At 35.8% G+C, this 20,430-nt stretch overlaps 1 protein-coding gene across 2 annotated transcripts; it reads left to right on the forward strand.

Moving 5' to 3' along the window:
- Positions 213-18,536, forward strand: LOC109819892 (myosin-2 heavy chain-like). Of its 2 annotated transcripts, none has more exons than XM_020385859.1 (8): positions 213-352; positions 1,634-1,737; positions 12,711-15,980; positions 16,177-16,323; positions 16,440-16,598; positions 17,345-17,503; positions 17,662-17,802; positions 17,897-18,536. In XM_020385859.1, exons 2-8 carry the CDS (start codon positions 1,666-1,668, stop codon positions 18,137-18,139), a joined length of 4,191 nt encoding a protein of 1,396 aa, XP_020241448.1. In that variant the 5' UTR covers positions 213-352; positions 1,634-1,665; the 3' UTR covers positions 18,140-18,536. The 2 variants fall into 2 exon arrangements, with proteins under 2 accessions (XP_020241448.1, XP_020241449.1); XM_020385860.1 differs by having other exon boundaries at positions 12,762-15,980.

Below are 20,430 nucleotides of genomic sequence, written 5' to 3' on the forward strand. Positions count from 1 at the left end.
CACGTGCACTGTAGCTGAGAGAGGGGGTGTGCCCCAAGGTATGGTTGGAGGTGTGTCTGTAGTGTTTTCCATAAAACTAAATCATGGAAAATGCTAATCCCGAAGAAATTAAATGATTGTGTTGGTACCGCCACCGCGTTAAGGTGAGAATAGCAGCCTGCCGTAGACATCGCGATTTCGTCCACGCTGCGTCTGGGGTGAAGCTACTCCTCGTATAAAAACGTTTTCTCTCTCTCTCTCTCTACTTTCTAAAGATTAACCAAAAAAAAAAAAAAAAAAACTTAAAGGTTGGAAGAAAGTTTGGGAGAGAAAGTGAGAGTTGATCGCCTCTTGAGTCTTGATCGATCTGAAGGTGAGCGTTTACTGATTAATTTTCTCTTTATCGTTTCGTATTAGTTTGAGTTTGTAGATCTTTTTTGATGCGATCGCGTTTGAGTCTAAGCACGAAGTTGTTGTTTTTGAGACGACCGATCGCTTTGAATCTTGTGAGAAATCTAATTTTTTTTCTTTATTTTTAGTACTCAGTTTAATTTTCCTTCATCTATTAGCTCTTTTTTTTGGATCGGTTCACTGTGAAGTCTCATCTTTACTGTGTTGAATCAGATCACAGATCGTTGATTCCAGTAGCGTTTTAAATCTGAATTCATTTCATTATGCGAGATTTTTCACTAATTTCGGAAAGATCTGATCCAAAGGACCAAAGCTTTCGATACCTAAGGATCAAGAATTTTTGAGAAAGCTCATGTTTATCTCTATTTCTAAGTTTAGATGCTGTTCTTTGGTCAAGTTTAGTTTCCTGGATCTTAATTGTTAAAAATAAAATAAAATCGTCAAAGTTGATTAATAAGAGCATCTCCAACCATAAAACCCAAAATGGTGTAGTTTTTACACTAAGTTGGTGTAGTTTTTACACCAAATCACTATTCCATCTCCAACCCATTACACCAAATGTTATACAAAAAAGAATTTTCCTTTTATTATTCTTATCTTTTAACATTTTTATCTATTTAAAATATTTAACAAATTATATAATTATATAATAATAATATATTTTATGAATAAAATAAAAATCTTAATAGAAAAAAGCAAAAAGAAAAGAAAATATGAATAAAAGAATAAAGTTTAGAAAAAAAAAACTGCGCTATCGCTACAGTGTTGCGCCATTTCTGGCGCAACACTGTAGCGGCCCGCTATTTTAGCGGGGCCGATGGCGTTCGGTTGGAGTGAGAACCGGACGCTAACTTAGTGTTTTAGCGTCCGGTTGGAGAGGCCCTAAGTGTTACTAGTAAATGGTGAAAATTTGGAGTTTAGTAAGTAAAATAAAAAAAAAAGAAAAAGAAATTTGAGGCGAAGTATACTATGTTTGGATTAGGATCCCATAGTGTCCCCTACTGGTGCGGTCAACGAGGCAATTATTCTGCTTCTAATAACTTCATGCTTTCTGTGAGTTTGTATCCTGGGATCTGCTGTATCCATGGAGAACAGCAAACAGCATAATCTGACGAGCTACTAAATTCATGAAAACCATGGAATGTGGACTGCATATCCCAATGTTTTCTTGCTAGATTCTTCTTAGTCTCGAATTACCTTGCGCCTTTCTGTAACACACTGATCTTTTCTTTCTAATTTGCAGTGTAAGTACATAAAGACTACCTGCTAGCACAAATGGAAGAAGAGAAACATGCAAGTTCTGGAGATGTCGAAGTGAAGCTATCGGAGAATAAGATTGATGTAGTGGTAATGGTTTCTGCATAATTTCCTATTTGAGTTGATCATGTTCGAGCTAGTTTTTCTTTTCCCGGCTAAAATTTTGACTTTGGTTGTTGGCTAGGAATAACTTAACTTTGCTTAGAATTAGTTGTTTGCTATTGGTTATATGTGGCTGATTTATGACTGCATGGCAGTTTCATTTCTAAATGGGCCTCCTATGGCCTTTGACTGAGCCCTGAAAGGCAGTAATTGGAAAGTAATCTGTTATGACTGTAATTATCCTAGTTCAAAGACGGTAATTTCTTGGACTGGTAATGGTGCACTGTGAAACTACCAATAGAAACTGAAAACCACACATTTGTGAAACAAATTTGATAATTGTAAAGGAATGTTCTTGAAGGGCCTACAGTTTTTTTCTAAAGGGAAGTATTATTCTGGTACATTATTATCTCAGTAACAAATTGTTAAAGAATTCCCTCTTCCTCCTTCCATTGAATCCCGTTATTAAACTCACCAGTGTATTGTTTAAAAACAGATTTCATCATTGGTTATTGTTACATATAATATCCAGTGACGCTTGTTCGAAGTCCAATATTAATATTATTTTTGAAGATTATTTCTAGAGTGTTCACTGATGTTTTGGGCCTAAGCTAACTAATTAGTGTAGATTCCCGTGGTTATGTATGTGCATAGTCGAGGTTTAAACATATCTAAGTTAGAGACTCATCTAAAATGCGTAAGTATTTTGTGTATATGGCAAATGTTTGTTGTGAAATCCTGATTTTCCAGCCCATATGTTGTTAATGTCAATTGTGATGCTCTATTTGGGCTAAAATATATTTGTAGATTATGCGAGATGGCCAAATAGAACATAAATGTTGTCGTGATGCACAATTCAGTGATTTGGAAATCTTTTGCATTAGAAGCTCTGAAAGAGTAATAAATCAGCATGTCATTTATCTTGATATTGATATTTATCTCACCTGATAATGCTATAAGGAGAACTGCTCAAACCTGGTAAAAACATATGATGAAAGGACGTGGGATCCTAGCACTATTTTAAAAAGCCTCCGCCTAGTCCGCCTACGCCTAGGCGGTATCTAGGCCGCTTAACTAGCGCCTAGCACATGGGCGGTACCTAGGCTGCTCACCTAGGTTTTGGGAGTGTATAGAGAGCATTATCTGCTTACGCGAACTGCACTTTTTACATCTTGATCATGATTTTCTATGTTGCAGCCTCCACGTCCTTCAACCTCCTTCAAACTCCTTTAACATCCAAATATGAACACATTCACTATCTCCTCGGCCACCACTTAAATGAAAAAAGAAATCCATCTAGACACCAGTCCGACACCTAAGCCTTCTATAACATTGACATTTACTATTAATTATTATAATTTAAAAATAAAAAAACCTCCCAAGCTCTAGGCATCAGGTCCAACGCCTAGGCCTCATAATGCTTTCTATAATCTTGTTAGTTATTATTTTAGCTATTTAGTATTTAAGTATGCATGGTTTATTGTGAATCTAAGCTTGCTATCTTTTTTGGCAAATTTATATGAATTTAATACATGTTTTTATTAATTATTATAATTAAATAATTTTAAAAATAGACAAATGTCTAGGCGCCACTTAGGCGTACACTTAGGTGCCTAGCCGCTTGCTCAAACGCCTAATCCGCCTAGCGTCTTTTGTAACATTGGATCCTAGTTATTCCTATTTTATGTAAAAACTGTATTAGGGATTCAACCTATAATTTTCACAATCCACTCCACCCCTTCAACAAATTAGAATAGAAATGGGAGAGATCAATATGTGATTGGGATTGAAAGCTAAATAGATTTTTTGACTAAACTAGCCCCATGCGTTTTGATAGCTACTCAATTTGCCATACCAAATTTGTGTAGATTCATTAGTACAACCCCAAGGAACTTAAACCCATTTGGTATTTGCGACTCAAGATAGAGATTTAAGAGTATGTGGCTCAAATTTGGTAGCAACCATTAAAATGTACTTTCCAAACTTAAAATTTTTTGGTCTAGTTCGAAAATGGAGTAGAAGTGAATTTCACTTAGATCTAAGGCCAAAAGGATTACATTCGGCCATAGTAGTCTTAGCCGCCTATTATACTGGTGCCTCTATTTCCATGTCACTTCATATCATGTTAGGCTTGTAATGTACACACCCACTGGATCTTCTAAGATTGGGTGTCTTGAGGATGCAGTTTTTAAACGCTTACACTGGCGGTGCAGTTGTTATATTGTTATTAGCTCGTATTGAATCTCAAATCTTAAAAATATCGACCTGAAAATGCCCATAAATTGGCTAAATGAAGGTACCACTCTATTTTTCCAATTCTGAGCATTATCTGTTATACTATTTGTGTTTATACATGAGAACGAGTAAAATATGTATATGTTAAATACGTACATGAGTACTATTTGTGTGTATAACAGATAATATACCTACCCACTGTATACAATGTAATGAATTCCATAAGCTTTGACATCTACTTCCAAGTACGTAGTTAACACATACATATTTTACTCATTCTCATGTATACACACAAATAGTTCTCAAATAAAGTGTAAGCCTTCATTTAGCTAGTTATGAGCATGTCTAGGTCGATATTTCTAAGATACTTCCAAGTACGTAGTTAACACATACATATTTTACTCGTTCTCATGTATACACATAAATAGTACTCAAATAAAGTGTAAGCCTTTATTTAGCCCGTTATGGGTATGTCCAGGTCGATATTTCTAACATTCGAGATTCAATACGAGCTAGTTACAGTATAACAACTGCACCGCTAGTGTAAGCCTTTAAAAATTGCATCCTCAAGACACCCAATCTTACAAGATACAGTGGGTAGGCAAAGAAGGGCATACACTTTATTTGAGTACTATTTGTGTGTATACATGAGAACGAGTAAAATATGCATGTGTTAACTACGTACTTGGATGTAGATGTCTAAGCTTATAGAATTCATTACATTGTATACACAAATAATACATGCAAAGTACAAGTATTCGTTACTACAGGTCCTATAATAGTTATTTCCAAATTTTGTTTTGTTTGCTTTGACTGGTAGTGAGTAATCATATTTGGCTATTTTCATTATTATTATTTTTTGTTGTGCTGAACCTTAAGACTTTCGTTCAATTGACTATGGCCTGAATTTTGGTTATAATACGACTGGTTCTTAATCGTAGACTTTAAATTATCTATCAGGTTTTTGTCCGATGGTTTTTATGGTTGCCGAAATATCCATATGCATATACCAATTCTTCAAATTCATATGCATATACCAATTCTTCAAATTCACTTTTTTATTGCTAAATTTTTATTCCTTTTAAAGAATGCTTAGTTTTAACTTTATCATATGTTTGCATTTCCCATGTGCCTATGATTAACAAAAGATAAGGAAAAACATATGGACTAACATTGAAAATCTCGCGATTAATGTGGCACACTAAGATAAAGGAACACATCACATTTGCCATTAGTTTGTAGTTACCCAAAGAATGAATTGGAAAGTTTAGCTTTTAGAAGTCACAGGTCGATGAGAAGTGTGTCTAACTTAACAATGACACTAGCATAAGAGAATTGTATCATTGACTAACAGTAGCTCATGAGTCATGATGAAAAGATATAACCGACTAAATTTTTGGAATATTATTTTTAACATCAAGCAGAAGGTGCTTTAGCTCAACTGAATGCCAGTTGTGTCTATTGGTAACATTTTTTCTCCACAAAACGTTCCATTTATTCTGTTATCTTTAGTTTTGGTTACTCGTATTTGATGGTTTACTTCCAAAAGCTCAAAGTAACATTTTTGGGTTTCATGTCAAATAAAATTTAGTTATTTCACATCTAATGCATCTGGATACATGTATTTAGGCTCCACAACATCGAAGTTCAGAACATAGCTAACAGATTGTGGTACTTTCTTTTTTGCAAACAATTAACAAGCTGAGCCATCCAATAATGGCCAATGTTGTTGATGACTATTGTTAGGAAGGCCTTCAGTATTTCAAGATCTTGTACCTCTAAAGCTCTTCACCTGAGGATCGTGCATATCTATCATTATTAGGGTTAGTTAGGGATGATAAATTTGACCCAAACCATTTGCCCACCCATGCCCACCCACTAAATGACCCATCCAATCCCAACCATTATTTAAATGAGTCATAAATGGGTGGGATTGCATCTATTGAAGATAAATAGGTCATAAATGGGTGGGCTATTACCTGCCCATTTGCCCATTTATATGTGTATTCTTTCAGAAACACCTTCAAAGTTTCAACAATTGCAAAAAATACTTAAAATTACATGAAACATCTAAAAGTAAACTAATGACCAACACATATAAAATCTAAAAAATTCCCAATAGCCCTTTGAAAATTTGAGATTTGCAAAAACCACCCTCAAAGTTTAAAAATTGTAAAAAATACCCTCAGAGTTCAAAATTACAAAAACAAATCCCAGAAATTTATAAACTTACAAATACGCATAAAATCGGGAAATTTTCGGCAGCTTCCAATATATTTAAAATTTGCAAATAACACCCTTAAAGTTTCCAAAAATGTGAAAAACACCCTCAAAGTTTAAAAAATTGCAAAACACACCCTCAAGATTTCGATTACAAAAAACTCTCAGAAATTTCTAAACTTGCAAATAACACAAAATCTAGACATTTCTAGCAGCCCCCTATAAATTTAGATTTTTTTTAAAAAAACCCAAAGTTTTAAAGAATTGTAGAAAACACTGTCAAGGGTTTAAAATTATAAAATCCATCCTGAAATTTCAAAACCTACAAATAGCAAGTGAAATCTGGAAATTTCCAGCACCCCACTATAAATTTAAAATTTACAAAAAACGCCTTCAAAGTTTTAAAAATTGCAAAAAACACTCTCAAGAGTTAAAAAAACCTCTGAAATTTCCAAGCTTACAAATGACATGAAATCTAAAAAATTTTACCAGTCCCTGTAAATTTTAAAATTATAAAAAATACCCTTAAAGTTAAAAAAATGCAGAAAACACGCATAATTTAGAAATTTGTGGAACACAACCGGCAAAAGATGATTGTAATTACCAGATTTGTAGTGTATTTTTCTTCATGTTTTGGAATTTTTTGGCGTTTTAAGCAATTTTTAAAATTTAAAGGGTTTTTTGGAATTTTGAAATGTAAGGGTGTTTTTTGCAAATTCTAAATTTACAGGGGGATGCTGAAAATTTTTAGATTTCATGTGTCATTTGTAGGTTTTGTTATTTTAGGGTGATTTTTGTAATTATAAACCTTTGAGGTGTTTTTTGCATTTTTTTAAAACTTTGAGGGTGTTTTTGTAAATTTTAAATTTATAGGGGACTGCTTGAAATTTCCAAATTACATTGTCATTTGTAAGTTTAGAAATTTCTGAGAGTTTTTTTGTAATTTTGAACTCTCGAGGGTGTTTTTCATTTTTTTAACTTTGAGGGTGTGATTTCACATAAAAGCATCATAACTAAATGAGTTATTGGGTCACTCATGGACCACCTATTTAATAAATTGGTGGGTGAGAAGTGACTCATTTAGCAAATTTTAAATGTGTCGTAAATGGGCAAATGAGCGCACTTATAACCCATCCAAAAACCACCCAAATCCACCCATTTGACAACCCTAGGGTTAGTAAACAGACCAACTGAAACTCAGATTTTCTATCCAGATTGGACATTGAACTGTAAAGATATTCAATTTGGCCAACTGATGAATTTGAGAGCTTATTTGGTACATGGGTAATTATTATTATTATTTTTATTATTATTATTATTATTTTTTTTTTTTGGGGGGGGGTAAAGTTTACCATGTTAAACATTATCCCATCTTTACCCATGTTTGTTATGCTTCTAAAACTTCACCAAGGATAAACCCATATAAGGGTAAACTTTTAATCAAGTTAGAGAGTACGAGAAAAAGGTGGTGAAAATTTGAGGTTTGGTTCATTTAAACATGTGAAACTACAAAAACCCAATAAAAAGTTTTAAAACTTACAAGTCTCTTGAAACTTGAAAATATTGACAAGATCACTTGTAAAGTGAAAAATTATAGATAACCCCAAAACAATTATTATAAAAGCACCCTTAATAATATAAAACTTAGTAAAATAATTTTTTTTTGAAAGTTCAAAACTTAAAAAAACTAAAAATTTCAAAACATACAAGCAGTCGCTGACCAAACTTAAAATTTGCAAAAAAAAACAATTTTTTTTGAAAATTTCAAAAAACATATGAATTTTTTTTGAAATTCACAAAAAATCCTAAAATTCTCAAAACTTACAAAAGTATAATGAGATTCTAGGAACTCCAAATAGCCTCCTAAAAATGGAACTTGAAGAAAACAAGTTTTGTAAATTGCAAAAAACACCCTCAATTTTCTAATTTTACGAAAAAACATTTTAAGAATTTCAATCCTACAAAAAGCACAGTGAAAAATAAGAATTACAAACAAACCCCTTTAAAATTTTGGAATTCTCATAAAGCACCTTGGAAGTGGTACATTGTTGAATGGTAATAAGGAATGCCAATCTTTGAGAATTTTGTCATAATTTTTGAAAATTACAAAAAACACACTCATACTTCAAATTTACAAAAAACACCTTGAAAATTCAAACCTATAAGCAGTATATTGACAATATATGATTGCAAACAATCCCCTAAAATTTGAACTTTGCAGAAAACACAATTGAAGTTTCAAAAATTGCAATAAACTCCCTAAAAAATAAAAAATTTACAAAATGAACTGTGAAATTTTTTAAGATGCAAACAGTAAACTAGAAATTTTATAATTTTTAAATTTGCAGAAAACACTAAGAGTTTAGAAAATTGCAAAAAACACCTTCAAAGTTTAGAATTGTCAAATCTTTGAGGAGGTTATTTATAAGTTGTTAGTTACGTGATGTCTTGTGATTTGGCTAACATATAGGAAAGCTTCATTGATTCGGTCAGATCTAGTATAGTACTCCCTTAGAATTTTAGTAGATTTGGCAGATTCTGATCTTTCTATTACAGGGAGCAAGAATGGAGAGGTCTCAATCTTGAAAACCCAAACATAATATCATGAGTAGCGATTACTATGCACATGCAAGATCACCATAAACGACATAGTCTCATACAGATTAAATGAAAAGGAAACAGTTGTGGTGATCAAAAGAAACCAGAAATGAGGATTCAAAAGACAGAAAAATAACCAAATAACATACACTCTGTTTACTATTATTTCATTGCCTACACAAATTGACCCTGATAAGTGCAGCAGTGACCAGACATGCACAATGAACAACATTTTCACACTGCAATTTTATTGTCCTCAAGCTGCTCTTTTCCAACAACATCATGATCGTTGGTTTTCCACATTGTTGGAGAGTAATGGGACCCAACAGGAAATTAATGGGTGTTAAACAGAGGCTAGAAAGAAAATTAATTAACCTAAAAGGTTAAGCTATTGGTTATCGATTCAAAGACTCCTGACTTTGTATTGAAGTCCACCCCTCTTTCTTTTTCCAATGTGGGATTGTACTCACATATGAAATTCACCATCTCCGTCTTCATTTGTGAGTATAACTCAATCATCCACGAGAAGCATGGGCCCTTTGCTAACTTAGTTTGATCTGACAACCATGGAAAGGTGACCTCGCTACTCGATATCCGCATGGAAAGGCGACCTCGTTACTTGATATCCGTAGGGCCTTCCGTGACATGTGGTCTAACCACACCCTCCTATGAGCAATTCCGAATACCATCCATCATGGTTACCTAACTTTTGGTCCAAACCAGCAACCATTCAAGTGGAACATGGCTACCAACACTTGTAGTAACTTCCAACACGTGGGCTAACTAGACCTAAGTTACCCTGACTTGGACTAAACCAACAAATATGAGCAGCGTAACACCCGACCATCCTAGAATCTTCCACCATCCAGGACCTGGTGTCTAACCTGACCTCATCATTCTTCTAGCACCTTCAGGCTTCACATGGGTTCCATTCTCCCCTAGACCACAACCTGAACCTTGATATAACTTTTAGTGGAGTAATCAGCCGAACCAGAAGTTGATGAGCCTTAAACAGAGCATAGGAACCAAATTAACCTAAAAGGTTAGTCTATAAGGGTGTGTTTGGCAAAGGATTGTGTGGAGGGTTTAAAGGGTTTTACCTTTCACTAACCTAGCAAAAACTCATTTGTGGTTGAGAGGTTTGTTAACATGTGCCAACGGGTTAAGACCAGTAATCCATCATTTTGACGGGTTACCTATTCTGCATATGTAGGTGGTGTAAGAATTAACCTGCTTCGCGTGGGGGGACAAAGGATGTAGTTTAATATTATAAATGTAATTCGTGAGAGCCATCTGTGGGTGGCTAGTTTAATAGTCTTTATATTTCAATATTCACTGGGTTAGGACTACTTAATATTGTAATATTTTAAAAATAATGTTAGGGGCACACCCCCTAACACACCACCAACCACACCCCCCTCTCCCATCGCTACAGTAAACCGGGCCCCACATAGGATTTTAAAAATTTTAAAATCCCATGTGGGGCCCGGTGTACTGTAGCGATGGGAGAGGGGGTGTGGTTGGTGGTATGGTAGGGGGTGTGCCCCTAACACCACTCATATTTTAATACACCATGGCTATACAAGAACAGTGTGTAATTTAATATTTTATTATTATTAATTGTAAATTGTAAGAACCCGCCATTGCTAAGTGGAGGCTGTTTTAATATTTTATTATTTCTATTTTAATATTTTAATGTTTCAATGCCCGCCTCCCTGTGGCTATTGTCTTATGTTTTGCTTCTTGTTAACTTTGAACATGTTCATCTAATGTTTGCTTTTCGCTTGGGGATGAACATAACCTGTACAATTTGCTTTACTAGTCGACATTGTACCTATTGAAAGCTTTGCCAAAAACAACTTTTCTTTTGAAAATTATGAACATAGTTCAGTAATTAATTTGTTGTGTGCTTGCATTTTGGAAAGGGAATTGGAACATATTTTTTGGACAATCAATAGTAATTTTCTTATTTTTGATAATGTTAAAGTTGGTACTTTTAAAAAAGTTGGCAGGATTAATATCTTTAACCTTTCTTTAATTGGCAAACACAAAATATTCACCCTTCACTTTAACGATATAATCCAAGCAACATTAAATTATAATTAACCTGTCATGGTGGGTTAACTAGTTTAACCATTCTCCTTAACCTTCCTTCCCTATCTTCACCTAAGATATTGATCCCAACTATCTATTTAAGTTCACTATTCTTTCTTAACTTTTCCATTGTGGGATTATACGCATATGAAATATTCACATATGAGATTCCCAACACATAACAGATGCAGAGGAAAAGTATGGTCTGAACAGTTTGTTTTAAGTTTTGTCTCAAAATAAAAAATTAAAAACATGGAAATTAAAACATACTGTTACTAGTTGAAATTTGAACACGTCATATGCATCTTTTTTTTTTCTCCCCTACTTTCCTTGTTCCATTCTCATGTCATCATTTGAAAATCTTATTAAGCAACAAAAGTACAGACTTACATCAAGAAGCAAAGCAGTAAGGTACAGAGGTAATGCTCTATGTCCCGTGTTTGTCACATATACACTATGCAATCTCCACATTCCAGCCCCTCTTGATCAATTAAAGGGTCGGATCTGGTTAGCATAATAACATTAATCTTTTTACTTTTTACCTTTTGAGTATGATTTTTGAAGGTACCTGCTGGAACTACTTTTGCTAATTAGTGTCCTAGGGGCTAGAATACTACAAAGTCGATAACAGTTAAACTATAACATACCAAAATTTCCCTTTTAGATTTGTTTTTGCTTTTGACTGGGGCTCTTTAATTTTTTTTTTGGGGTGGGTGGGTGGGGGTGGGGGGGATTTGCTAATGGACAAGAAATTCAAACAACCTTAATGATGTTGGTAGTTATCATTATAAACGACACCCTTGTTTTCCTTACTTTGCCTGACTATACCAATGACCCTAGAGGTGTCGTGAAGAATCTGTGTAAAAACTTTAGAATGCCACCAAAAAGAGCTGCTTATGAGAATCAAAAGCAAAATTGAATTAATTATTCATTCAAAAATATGAAAACTAGGGGCTAGAATACTACAAAGTCGATAACAGTTAAACTATAACATACCAAAATTTCCCTTTTAGATTTGTTTTTGCTTTTGACTGGGGCTCTTTAATTTTTTTTTTGGGGTGGGTGGGTGGGGGTGGGGGGGATTTGCTAATGGACAAGAAATTCAAACAACCTTAATGATGTTGGTAGTTATCATTATAAACGACACCCTTGTTTTCCTTACTTTGCCTGACTATACCAATGACCCTAGAGGTGTCGTGAAGAATCTGTGTAAAAACTTTAGAATGCCACCAAAAAGAGCTGCTTATGAGAATCAAAAGCAAAATTGAATTAATTATTCATTCAAAAATATGAAAAAAGATTGAATAACTATATGTTTATATGCTTTTTAAGATAGGTCCAAGGCAAGTGGAACCTCTATTCGGGACAGTAATGGTTCTTTTGCCATGGAGTGCTGAAAGATTATAGTACCCAAAAAAAAATCTTTTTCTTCCTCTGTCTTCTTAAAAATATCTTCCAAAGATTTATTCTTCTCTTTTTCTGAACTGTTTATTTTGAAGATCTGTTTGGAAGCTTTGTCAAGAGAGATATTGTTAGGTAAATATTGTATTTATGCATTAATCTCGTGGATGTTTTTGTTTGCTCATTGGTATGAATATATTGCTTGCTCCATCTAGCTTATTCATTCTGCAATCAAGTTCATATTTTACAAGATCTCAGGTTATAATGTCACAGTATTAAAATCATGCATTGACAACATTTAACAGTTGAAGATAACCCGCGCAGGATTTAGACTCACATACATGTTCAATATACTTATGTTGTTTATATACTTATTTCTTACCAGCCTCCTTACTTGACATGTCTAAGAACAGGAAGACAAACCAGAAAGACATATTTTAATCAACAATGACGAACATCTTCAGGAAAAAGAAGCAAGCAAAGAAGATTATGATGCTGTACTGGACGGGGAATTCATCAAGGTGGAGAAGGAAGTGGGAGATGCGAAGGAGAACTCCCAATCACACAGATCTATAGAAGTGGAAGAGATACAAAACAATGAAGCAACCAGCATAAATTTGTTGGAAGCTGGAGAGAAGATCAAATCTCTTGAGATCCAACTTGAAAAGGTCACCAAGGAATTGCATGATTCTGAATCCGAGAAAGCGTTGTTGAAATCTGAGGCTGATTCAGCTAACAAGAAACTTGATACAATAAGTAAGCACGGTGAAGAACTTGAACTTGATAACAACAGGATGAAAGAAGAGATTTCAGCAGCTGAACAAAAATATAGTATGCAAGTTGCATCACTTGAAGAGGCATTGGGAACTCTAGATGTGAAGCAAAAGGAACTGAGAGACTTGAAGGATTCATTCCATGGAGCGTCAGCTGAGCTAGAGAATTCTAGAAAGAAGTTGGAGGGGCTTGAAGCGGAGCTGGCATTATCAGCAAGTGAAGCAAGGAAATTGGAGGAATTGTCAAATGAGAGAAGTTCACATGCAGACATACAATCAAAGAGGGCCTCAGAGTTGGAGAAGATGCTTGAACTTGCAAAATGCAGTGCAAAAGATATGGAAGATCAGATAGGTAATCTGCAGGAAGAACTTAAAGGCCTGTATACTAAGGTTTCAGAACACATGCAAGTCGAAGAAGCACTCAATCGTTCCACATTGGAACTTTCAGCAGTTCAGGAAAAGTTAAAGCTTTCAGAATCTCAGGTATTAGAGTTAGAGCGGAAGTTTGCTTCCAAGGAAGATATTATAAAGGAACTGACTCAAGAATTGGACGTCCATAAATCCTCTCAAGAGAGGATGAAGGAAGAGTTTTTAGGGCTTGAGGACATGCTTTCTTCATCCAGAGATGAAATCCAGTCAAAGATTATTAACTTGGAAGAAGCTGAGCTGAAACTTCAACAGGAGATTAAATCCAGGGAAGATGTTGAGGCTAGTTTGAGAAACCAAGGGATGCAGATGCTAAGCTTGCAGGATGAGTTCAAGAAATTGACAGGTGAAAAGGAAGATCTTCTTAGTACTGTGGCTGATCTAAACACAAACTTATCCCTTACAAAAGAACTATGTGGCCAGTTGGAGGACAAATTTCTTGTTGCAGACCAGAACTTTAACAAAACAGATTCACTCCTCTCACAAGCTCGCTCTTACAATGCAGAGCTTGAGGAAAGGCTGAAGTCACTTGAAGAGCTTCATGGAGAATCCAGAATGGTTGCAGAGACTGCTTCCCAGAGAAACCTTGAGCTTGAAGGTCTAATTCAATCATCCTCTGCAGCTGAAGAGGGGCTTAAGGAACAACTGAGAGAAAAAGAGGTGAAGTTGATTTCTGCTGAGCAGAAGAATGTAGAGTTTGAGGAACAGATGGCTCTCGCAGAATTAAAATTCACTGGCGCAGAAAGTGAAATTAAATTGCTCACTGAGAAAATATTGGAGCTCACTGTTAAATCAAGCAATCTTGAGGAAGAAAGGGAGCTATTGAAAGGCCAGATCCAGCAAGATAAAGAAAAGATTAGCCAACTGGAATCATCTTTGAGTGAAGCTGATTCTAGAAGCTCAAAGCTTGAACAGGAGGTAAAGGATCTTGCAGAAGTACGTGATGCACATGAAGGACGAGCAGCTGCAGCACATCAGAGACTTGCATTCAGCATGTCTCAATCACAAACAAGCAGGAGATGCTGGAAGAACGGGGAAGAATTAGAGCTGTTGCTGGAAAATGCACGCCAACTAAATGAAAACCTGGAACAGTTAGCAAGCGATGCAGAAGCCAAATACAGAGATGCTGAAGCAGAATCAAAGCAATACAGCAGCAGAGTTTCTGAGCTTTCTACAGAACTGGAAGCATATAAAACAAAATCAGAAAGCCTAGAAATTATTGTCCAAGAAACAAATGAGAAGGAGAGACAATTGACAGATATGTTGAACAAAATTACCGAAGAAAAGAATGAACTTGAAGAGTTGTCAAACATCTCAAGCGAAAAGCTTTCACAGGCTGAAAAGTTCATTGAGGAATTGCAAAATGAGATGAAATCTGCACGAGGGAACTTGGAAAGCATCGAGGAAGAGCTCAAGGCATCAGGTATAAGAGAGAATGAGATTCTTATGAAACTCAAGTCTGCTGAAGAGCAGTTAGAGCACCATGGAAGGACAGCAGAGCAAGCTTCTACAAGATGTTTGGAGCTAGAGTCAAATCATGAATCTTTTCGAAATGAATCAGAGCTCAAACTCCAAGAAGCAATCAGTGGCCTTACTCTTAAAGATTCAGAAGCTAAACAGTTAAAAGAGAAGGTAACGTTCCTTGAAGAGGAAGTAATAATCCATCAGCGTGAAGCAGTAGAAGCTGCTGAAAAAGTTGCCTCATTAGAGGCAGAACTGGAAGCAAGTGCAGCAAGATTTTTTGCTTTAGAGAACACAGTTGAGGAACTTAAAGAAAAGTTCTCAGATTCTGAAACAAATCTTGAGCAGTCCTATTCAGAGAATGAATTGCTGGCAGGAACAAATTCACAGCTTAGATCAGAGTTGGAAGTCCATCAGGCTAAAGTTAATGAGCTTAATGAGCTGCTAAGCTCCATTCATGCAGAGAAGGAGGCAACTGCTGAGAAACTGGCTTCTCATATAAAAACTATAGAAGAATTGACTAATGAACATTCAAGAGGCTTGGAACTCAACTCTGCAACTGAATTGCGCTTTAGAGAAACAGAACTCCAACTACATGAAGCTATTGAGAAGTTTACTCAGAGAGACTCTGAAGCAACAACCCTGAATGAGAAGCTGCTAGCACGTGAATCACAACTGAGAAGGCATGAGGAACAACTTGCAGAAGTGAACACTTTTGCAGAAAATAAGAATGTGGAGTTGGAGGAGGCTTTACTTAAAATGCAGAACTTGAAAACAACTATTGAGGAGATGCAAGGCAGGGCTCATCAATTTGAAACAGAGAATGAAGGTTTAGCCCGAGCAAACATGCTTCAGACCGAACAGCTGGCAACATATGAGACAAAAGTGAATGAGTTAGAGACATCACTGCATGCAGCTGTTGCAGACAAAGAGGATGCATTGTTGCAGCTTAAGTCATCGAAAAAGACAATAGAAGACCTGACACAACAGCTTGCTTCTGATGGGGACAAGCTCCAATCCCAGGTTACTATATAATATTTCCGCAAAAAAAAAAAAAAAAATTCATTCAATTTATAAAAAAGTGCATATAGATCCTATTCTGAAAAAAGCATGGTTTGCCTTGTGGGGAGTTCATGTAAGACATCAAAATTGAAATGACTTCAAATTCTAAGAAGATAGGTTTCCCCCCCTAAGAAGATAGTTTTTTTTCCCTTTCCAGATATTCTCTGTTATGGAAGAAAACAACACGCTCAATACAATGTATCAGAATGCGAAAGAAGAACTACAGTCAGTTACAGTGCGGTTGGAAGAACAAAAGGCAAGGGAAATCTCTCTTAATTCTGAGTTAGACAGCCTAAAATCAGAGGTAGCAAAAGAGTCTCTTCTAATATCATGCATTGCTTGCTTTTAATTTTAATGCCATCTCAGTTTATTTTTTTCCTTGCACCCTAAGTATGCTTATTATGAATACTCTTTTACTAGATTGCGAGAATGAGAACAGCAGCTTCAGAGGAGGAAGCAGCAATATCTTCTAAACTCGAGGAACACTCAAATATACTCTGTGAAAGAGATGGTCTCAACGAAAAGTTAAAGCTGCTCCGGGAGGAACTCACTCTTGCTCACAACAGTATAGCAGAGCAGGTTTGTTCTCAACCATTGATTTTTTCCCCCTTTCAATTGTTGCTGCATGCATAAACTTCAGTCTTGGTGGCCTTAAAGAGTGCTTGATCATGGAATTTCATATATAATTCCTTCATCTGGTGTCCTCCAATTGTAAGATTGTAATTGTATCCTTTATCAATGTATTTTAAATTTTTCTTTCAATGGTCAAGGGTTTTGAATTGGGCTAGCTACAACTTTTCTTGAAAGGCCAGATTTATAGTTTGATTCTTTTTTTATTATGGCCAAAGTATCTGTATATCTATGTCCACAAACAGGCACATGTATTTCATATTCAATTAAAATGGATAAGAATACATAAAGTTCTATTATAAGGTCAGGACATGACACAACTCAAGGCCTTCATATGTGACAATGTGTTGCCACAGACAAATATTTGACTGCCTGACAAGGGAGGTTAGAATGTTGGTTAACTAAAGTTATGGTGTATGCTCAACTCTTCTACCTTTTCTTTTTACCTCTGCTAATAAATTTACGAAGAAAGTCTAGCGTGTTTCTATGAATACGAAAGATTTACCTGATGAGATGAGAGAAAATGGTGAATGGTGGTGGGGCTTGTTATGAAAGACAAGTTGTTCACAATAGTGCATAAATGCATACCTTATGGTTTGAAAAAAGAGTTTGTTCACCTCATATTAACTTCTATCTGATGTTGGTGGCATTTTCACATTCCTTACGCTGAATTGGTTTCTTTTCCCTTTTAATAGAAAGAATCAGAATCCAGAATGGTGCTTGAAAGAGATGCTGTGAGAGAACAGACCCTTGGAGAGATGGAAGCTGAGCATCAGCGTGCCGTTCTTCTAGAAAAGCAAGTGGAGGAGTTGAAGCAGAAGTTGCAACTAGCTGAAACACAATATAATGAAAAGGTTCAAACTATGTCTTTTGCTGACGACTCAATTAATTAGTTATTAATACTCATTGTGGAAGTTATTCCTTTTGTTAATATAGAATCTTGTTCTACAGCCGGGTATAAATGCCTAAAATTTATCAATAATCTTAATATCCTGTTACATTTGTCTTTCAGGTTGCAGAAGAAAGCAAAAAGGTAGATCTTCTCAATGTTGAGCTCATTGATTTGAAACATAAACTTAGCCAGAATGTCGAGCTAGAAAAGAAAATTGCTGATCTCCAGAACAAACTTGAGAATGCAAAATCTTCGAAGCAGGCAAGTTCAGCTAATAAAGATCACCCTGATCTTTTCCCACTGAAATCATGTCCAAAATTGTTAAAATGTTTCGACAAATCTGTTATGTTTGCAGCCTAAAGATGCAACTATAGAAGGCAGTTCAAATGCAGGAACAGAGGTTAGATCCAGAGAGCTTCCATTTGATAATTTATCAGCACCCACACCAAAAAGGAACAAAGGAAACGAAGGAGTGCATAGATCTACAGCAGATGTGACTCCTCTCAGTCCACCATCAGGGATCATGGCCTTCAAGTTCATCCTTGGTGTTGCCTTGGTGTCTGTGGTCATCGGCATCATTCTGGGAAAGAAATATTAGTATTCAGTTTGTATTCTGTCTCTTCTCTTTTCTTCGTCATGTAACGTAAAGCCGGGAAAAAAAAGAACAGGAGAGAGAAGGGGAAAACAAGGTCATGAAATAATAGATTTTGAGGTCAGTTTTGAATGGGGTTTTGATTTTGTGGGTCATCATTTCTTAAGAGAAGCTATGATGATTGTTGGTGAGAAGTTCTTGGTTGTGCAAAGATCGGATGGGGATTTGTTTTTGATTAATTCCTATCCATTTTCCAGTACATGCATGAGGGGCTTCTGCATGCAGTTCAGATTTGTGATGTAATTCTTTTTTTTTTAAATGCCTTGTAAGTAAATGGTACTAGGTCTGTGCTTGTGATATTTTTTGTTGAGGTCTGCATATCAGTTATTTTATGTTCTTGCAATATGTTTGTAGCATTTTGGATCTTTTGATTGCCCTAAGTATCCTAGACTGGGAGGCAGGGGGAAAAGTGATAAATTAGCATATGTTTATGGAAACAGTTGAGACAATTTTAAGTACTTTGAGACAATTTTAAGTATTTTGTTTACGATGCAAACCACCCTATAAGAGTGGAGGCTTCTCATAAGGGGTTGTTTGATTCGCCACGTTTATAGAAAATTTTATGGAAACATCTGACAGTGACATTTTCATAATTAAGTTATTTCTACAGATTTCGTAAAATTCAGTTTGGTTTACCAACTTTTTCATAGAGACGGGTTTCTTCAAAGTAGAAAAAAGGGGTATATTTTGTAGAAACCAACTTCCTCTCTATTTGAGAGCAAATCAAGTAGAAATCTGACAAAATCCATTTTATTCTATCTAAGGTAATTTTATCTTATCTATAAGATATTACCTCTCTCTATTTTATAGAAACGTTTTCTTCTCTCTCAAGTGAACGGAAAGGAATGGCGAAAATAATTCTCTTCTTTTTGAGTTTTCCTATTTTGTGCTTTTGAATTAAACTAGGAAAAGTATAAAAGATAGAAACCCCAACTTTTTGAGACTACCAAAAAGAATTTCCCTAAAAATTTATAGAAACACTTGGAAACTATTTTTTGCATATATATTTAGTTTATTTATGGAAATCGTACTAAATAGTCCCTAAGGCTAATTCTCCACTCCACCCTAATAAAAAATATTCACACGCTGTCCTCGCATAAAGATTCTTTATGCGGATGATCATCTATGATTAGGGCAAGCCGGTTAACCACCTTGTAAAAGAGAATGCGAGCATCTTTACTCTCACACTCTCTCTCTACATATAAAAAATGAAAAATTATGTCGAGACCTTAAAAAATAAAAACCCGAGACCTCAAAAAAATAAGGGAAAAATGTGTCCAGGCCCCAAAAGTGGGAACTTCGTGTGACTAGCCCCCATGTACTTTGCCCCATGTGGAATAGCCCCAAATACGCATAGTATTTGCGACGAGGCCTCGAATTGACTTTTTTTTCAGAAAAAGCCAGAGGAAGTTACGATCTTGCCCTCTGATGGGACTGAGCTGGGTTAATGTGCCCCTCACCTTTACAAGTACTCTCCCTCTCTTTCTCTCTCTCTTCCACCTAGCACCGCCATAAAAAACTCTTCATCTTCCTAATTTCTGTACGGATTTCAACGTTTCTAGGGTTTTCACCGGAAAAATGTCGTCTACGGAAGAATCCAGTAACGACTACGAGGTCGGGCACCGAGCCTAGTTGGAAGGAAAAGGCGCTTCATCTGCGGGTGGCAGCACTGAGGAAGCTACGGAAGCTACGAAAACCCTAATCGAAATGCAAAAGGAGGCATTACAATGGCGAGACCAGAAAAGGAGGACGACAATGGCTGGTCGTACCAAAGAACCCCCCTCAAAAAAACAGTAAGTGTTATGTTATACCACGAAGAGACAATGCAGATTAACCCAATATTGTTAGTTCTAGGCTTATGTTATACTGCGAAGAGACAATGCAGATTAACCCAATATTGTTAGTTCTAGGCTTATGTTATACTGCGAAGAGACAATGCAGATTAACCCAATATTGTTAGTTCTAGGCTTTGTCCAATGTTAGTTCTAGTTTGAGTCCATTGTTAGTTCTATAACACTACGTGTTAGCTCTATTTTGTTCCCGTTAGTGCTAGGTCTAATATTGTTTCATATGTCTTATTGAACTTACAAATTCGAAAATTTTTTGCAGGGAAAAAATTGCTCTAACAGGCTCAGCAGAAACACTAAGGTTAACGGCCAATATCGGGGCTTATTGGGCATTTATGAAGCGCCTTGCCCCGAAGATCCGTCAGTGGCATAGGGATGCATACTGCGGTT

The sequence above is a fragment of the Asparagus officinalis genome, chromosome 8 (genome assembly GCF_001876935.1).
Source record: "Asparagus officinalis chromosome 8, Aspof.V1, whole genome shotgun sequence".
NCBI lineage: Eukaryota > Viridiplantae > Streptophyta > Magnoliopsida > Asparagales > Asparagaceae > Asparagus > Asparagus officinalis.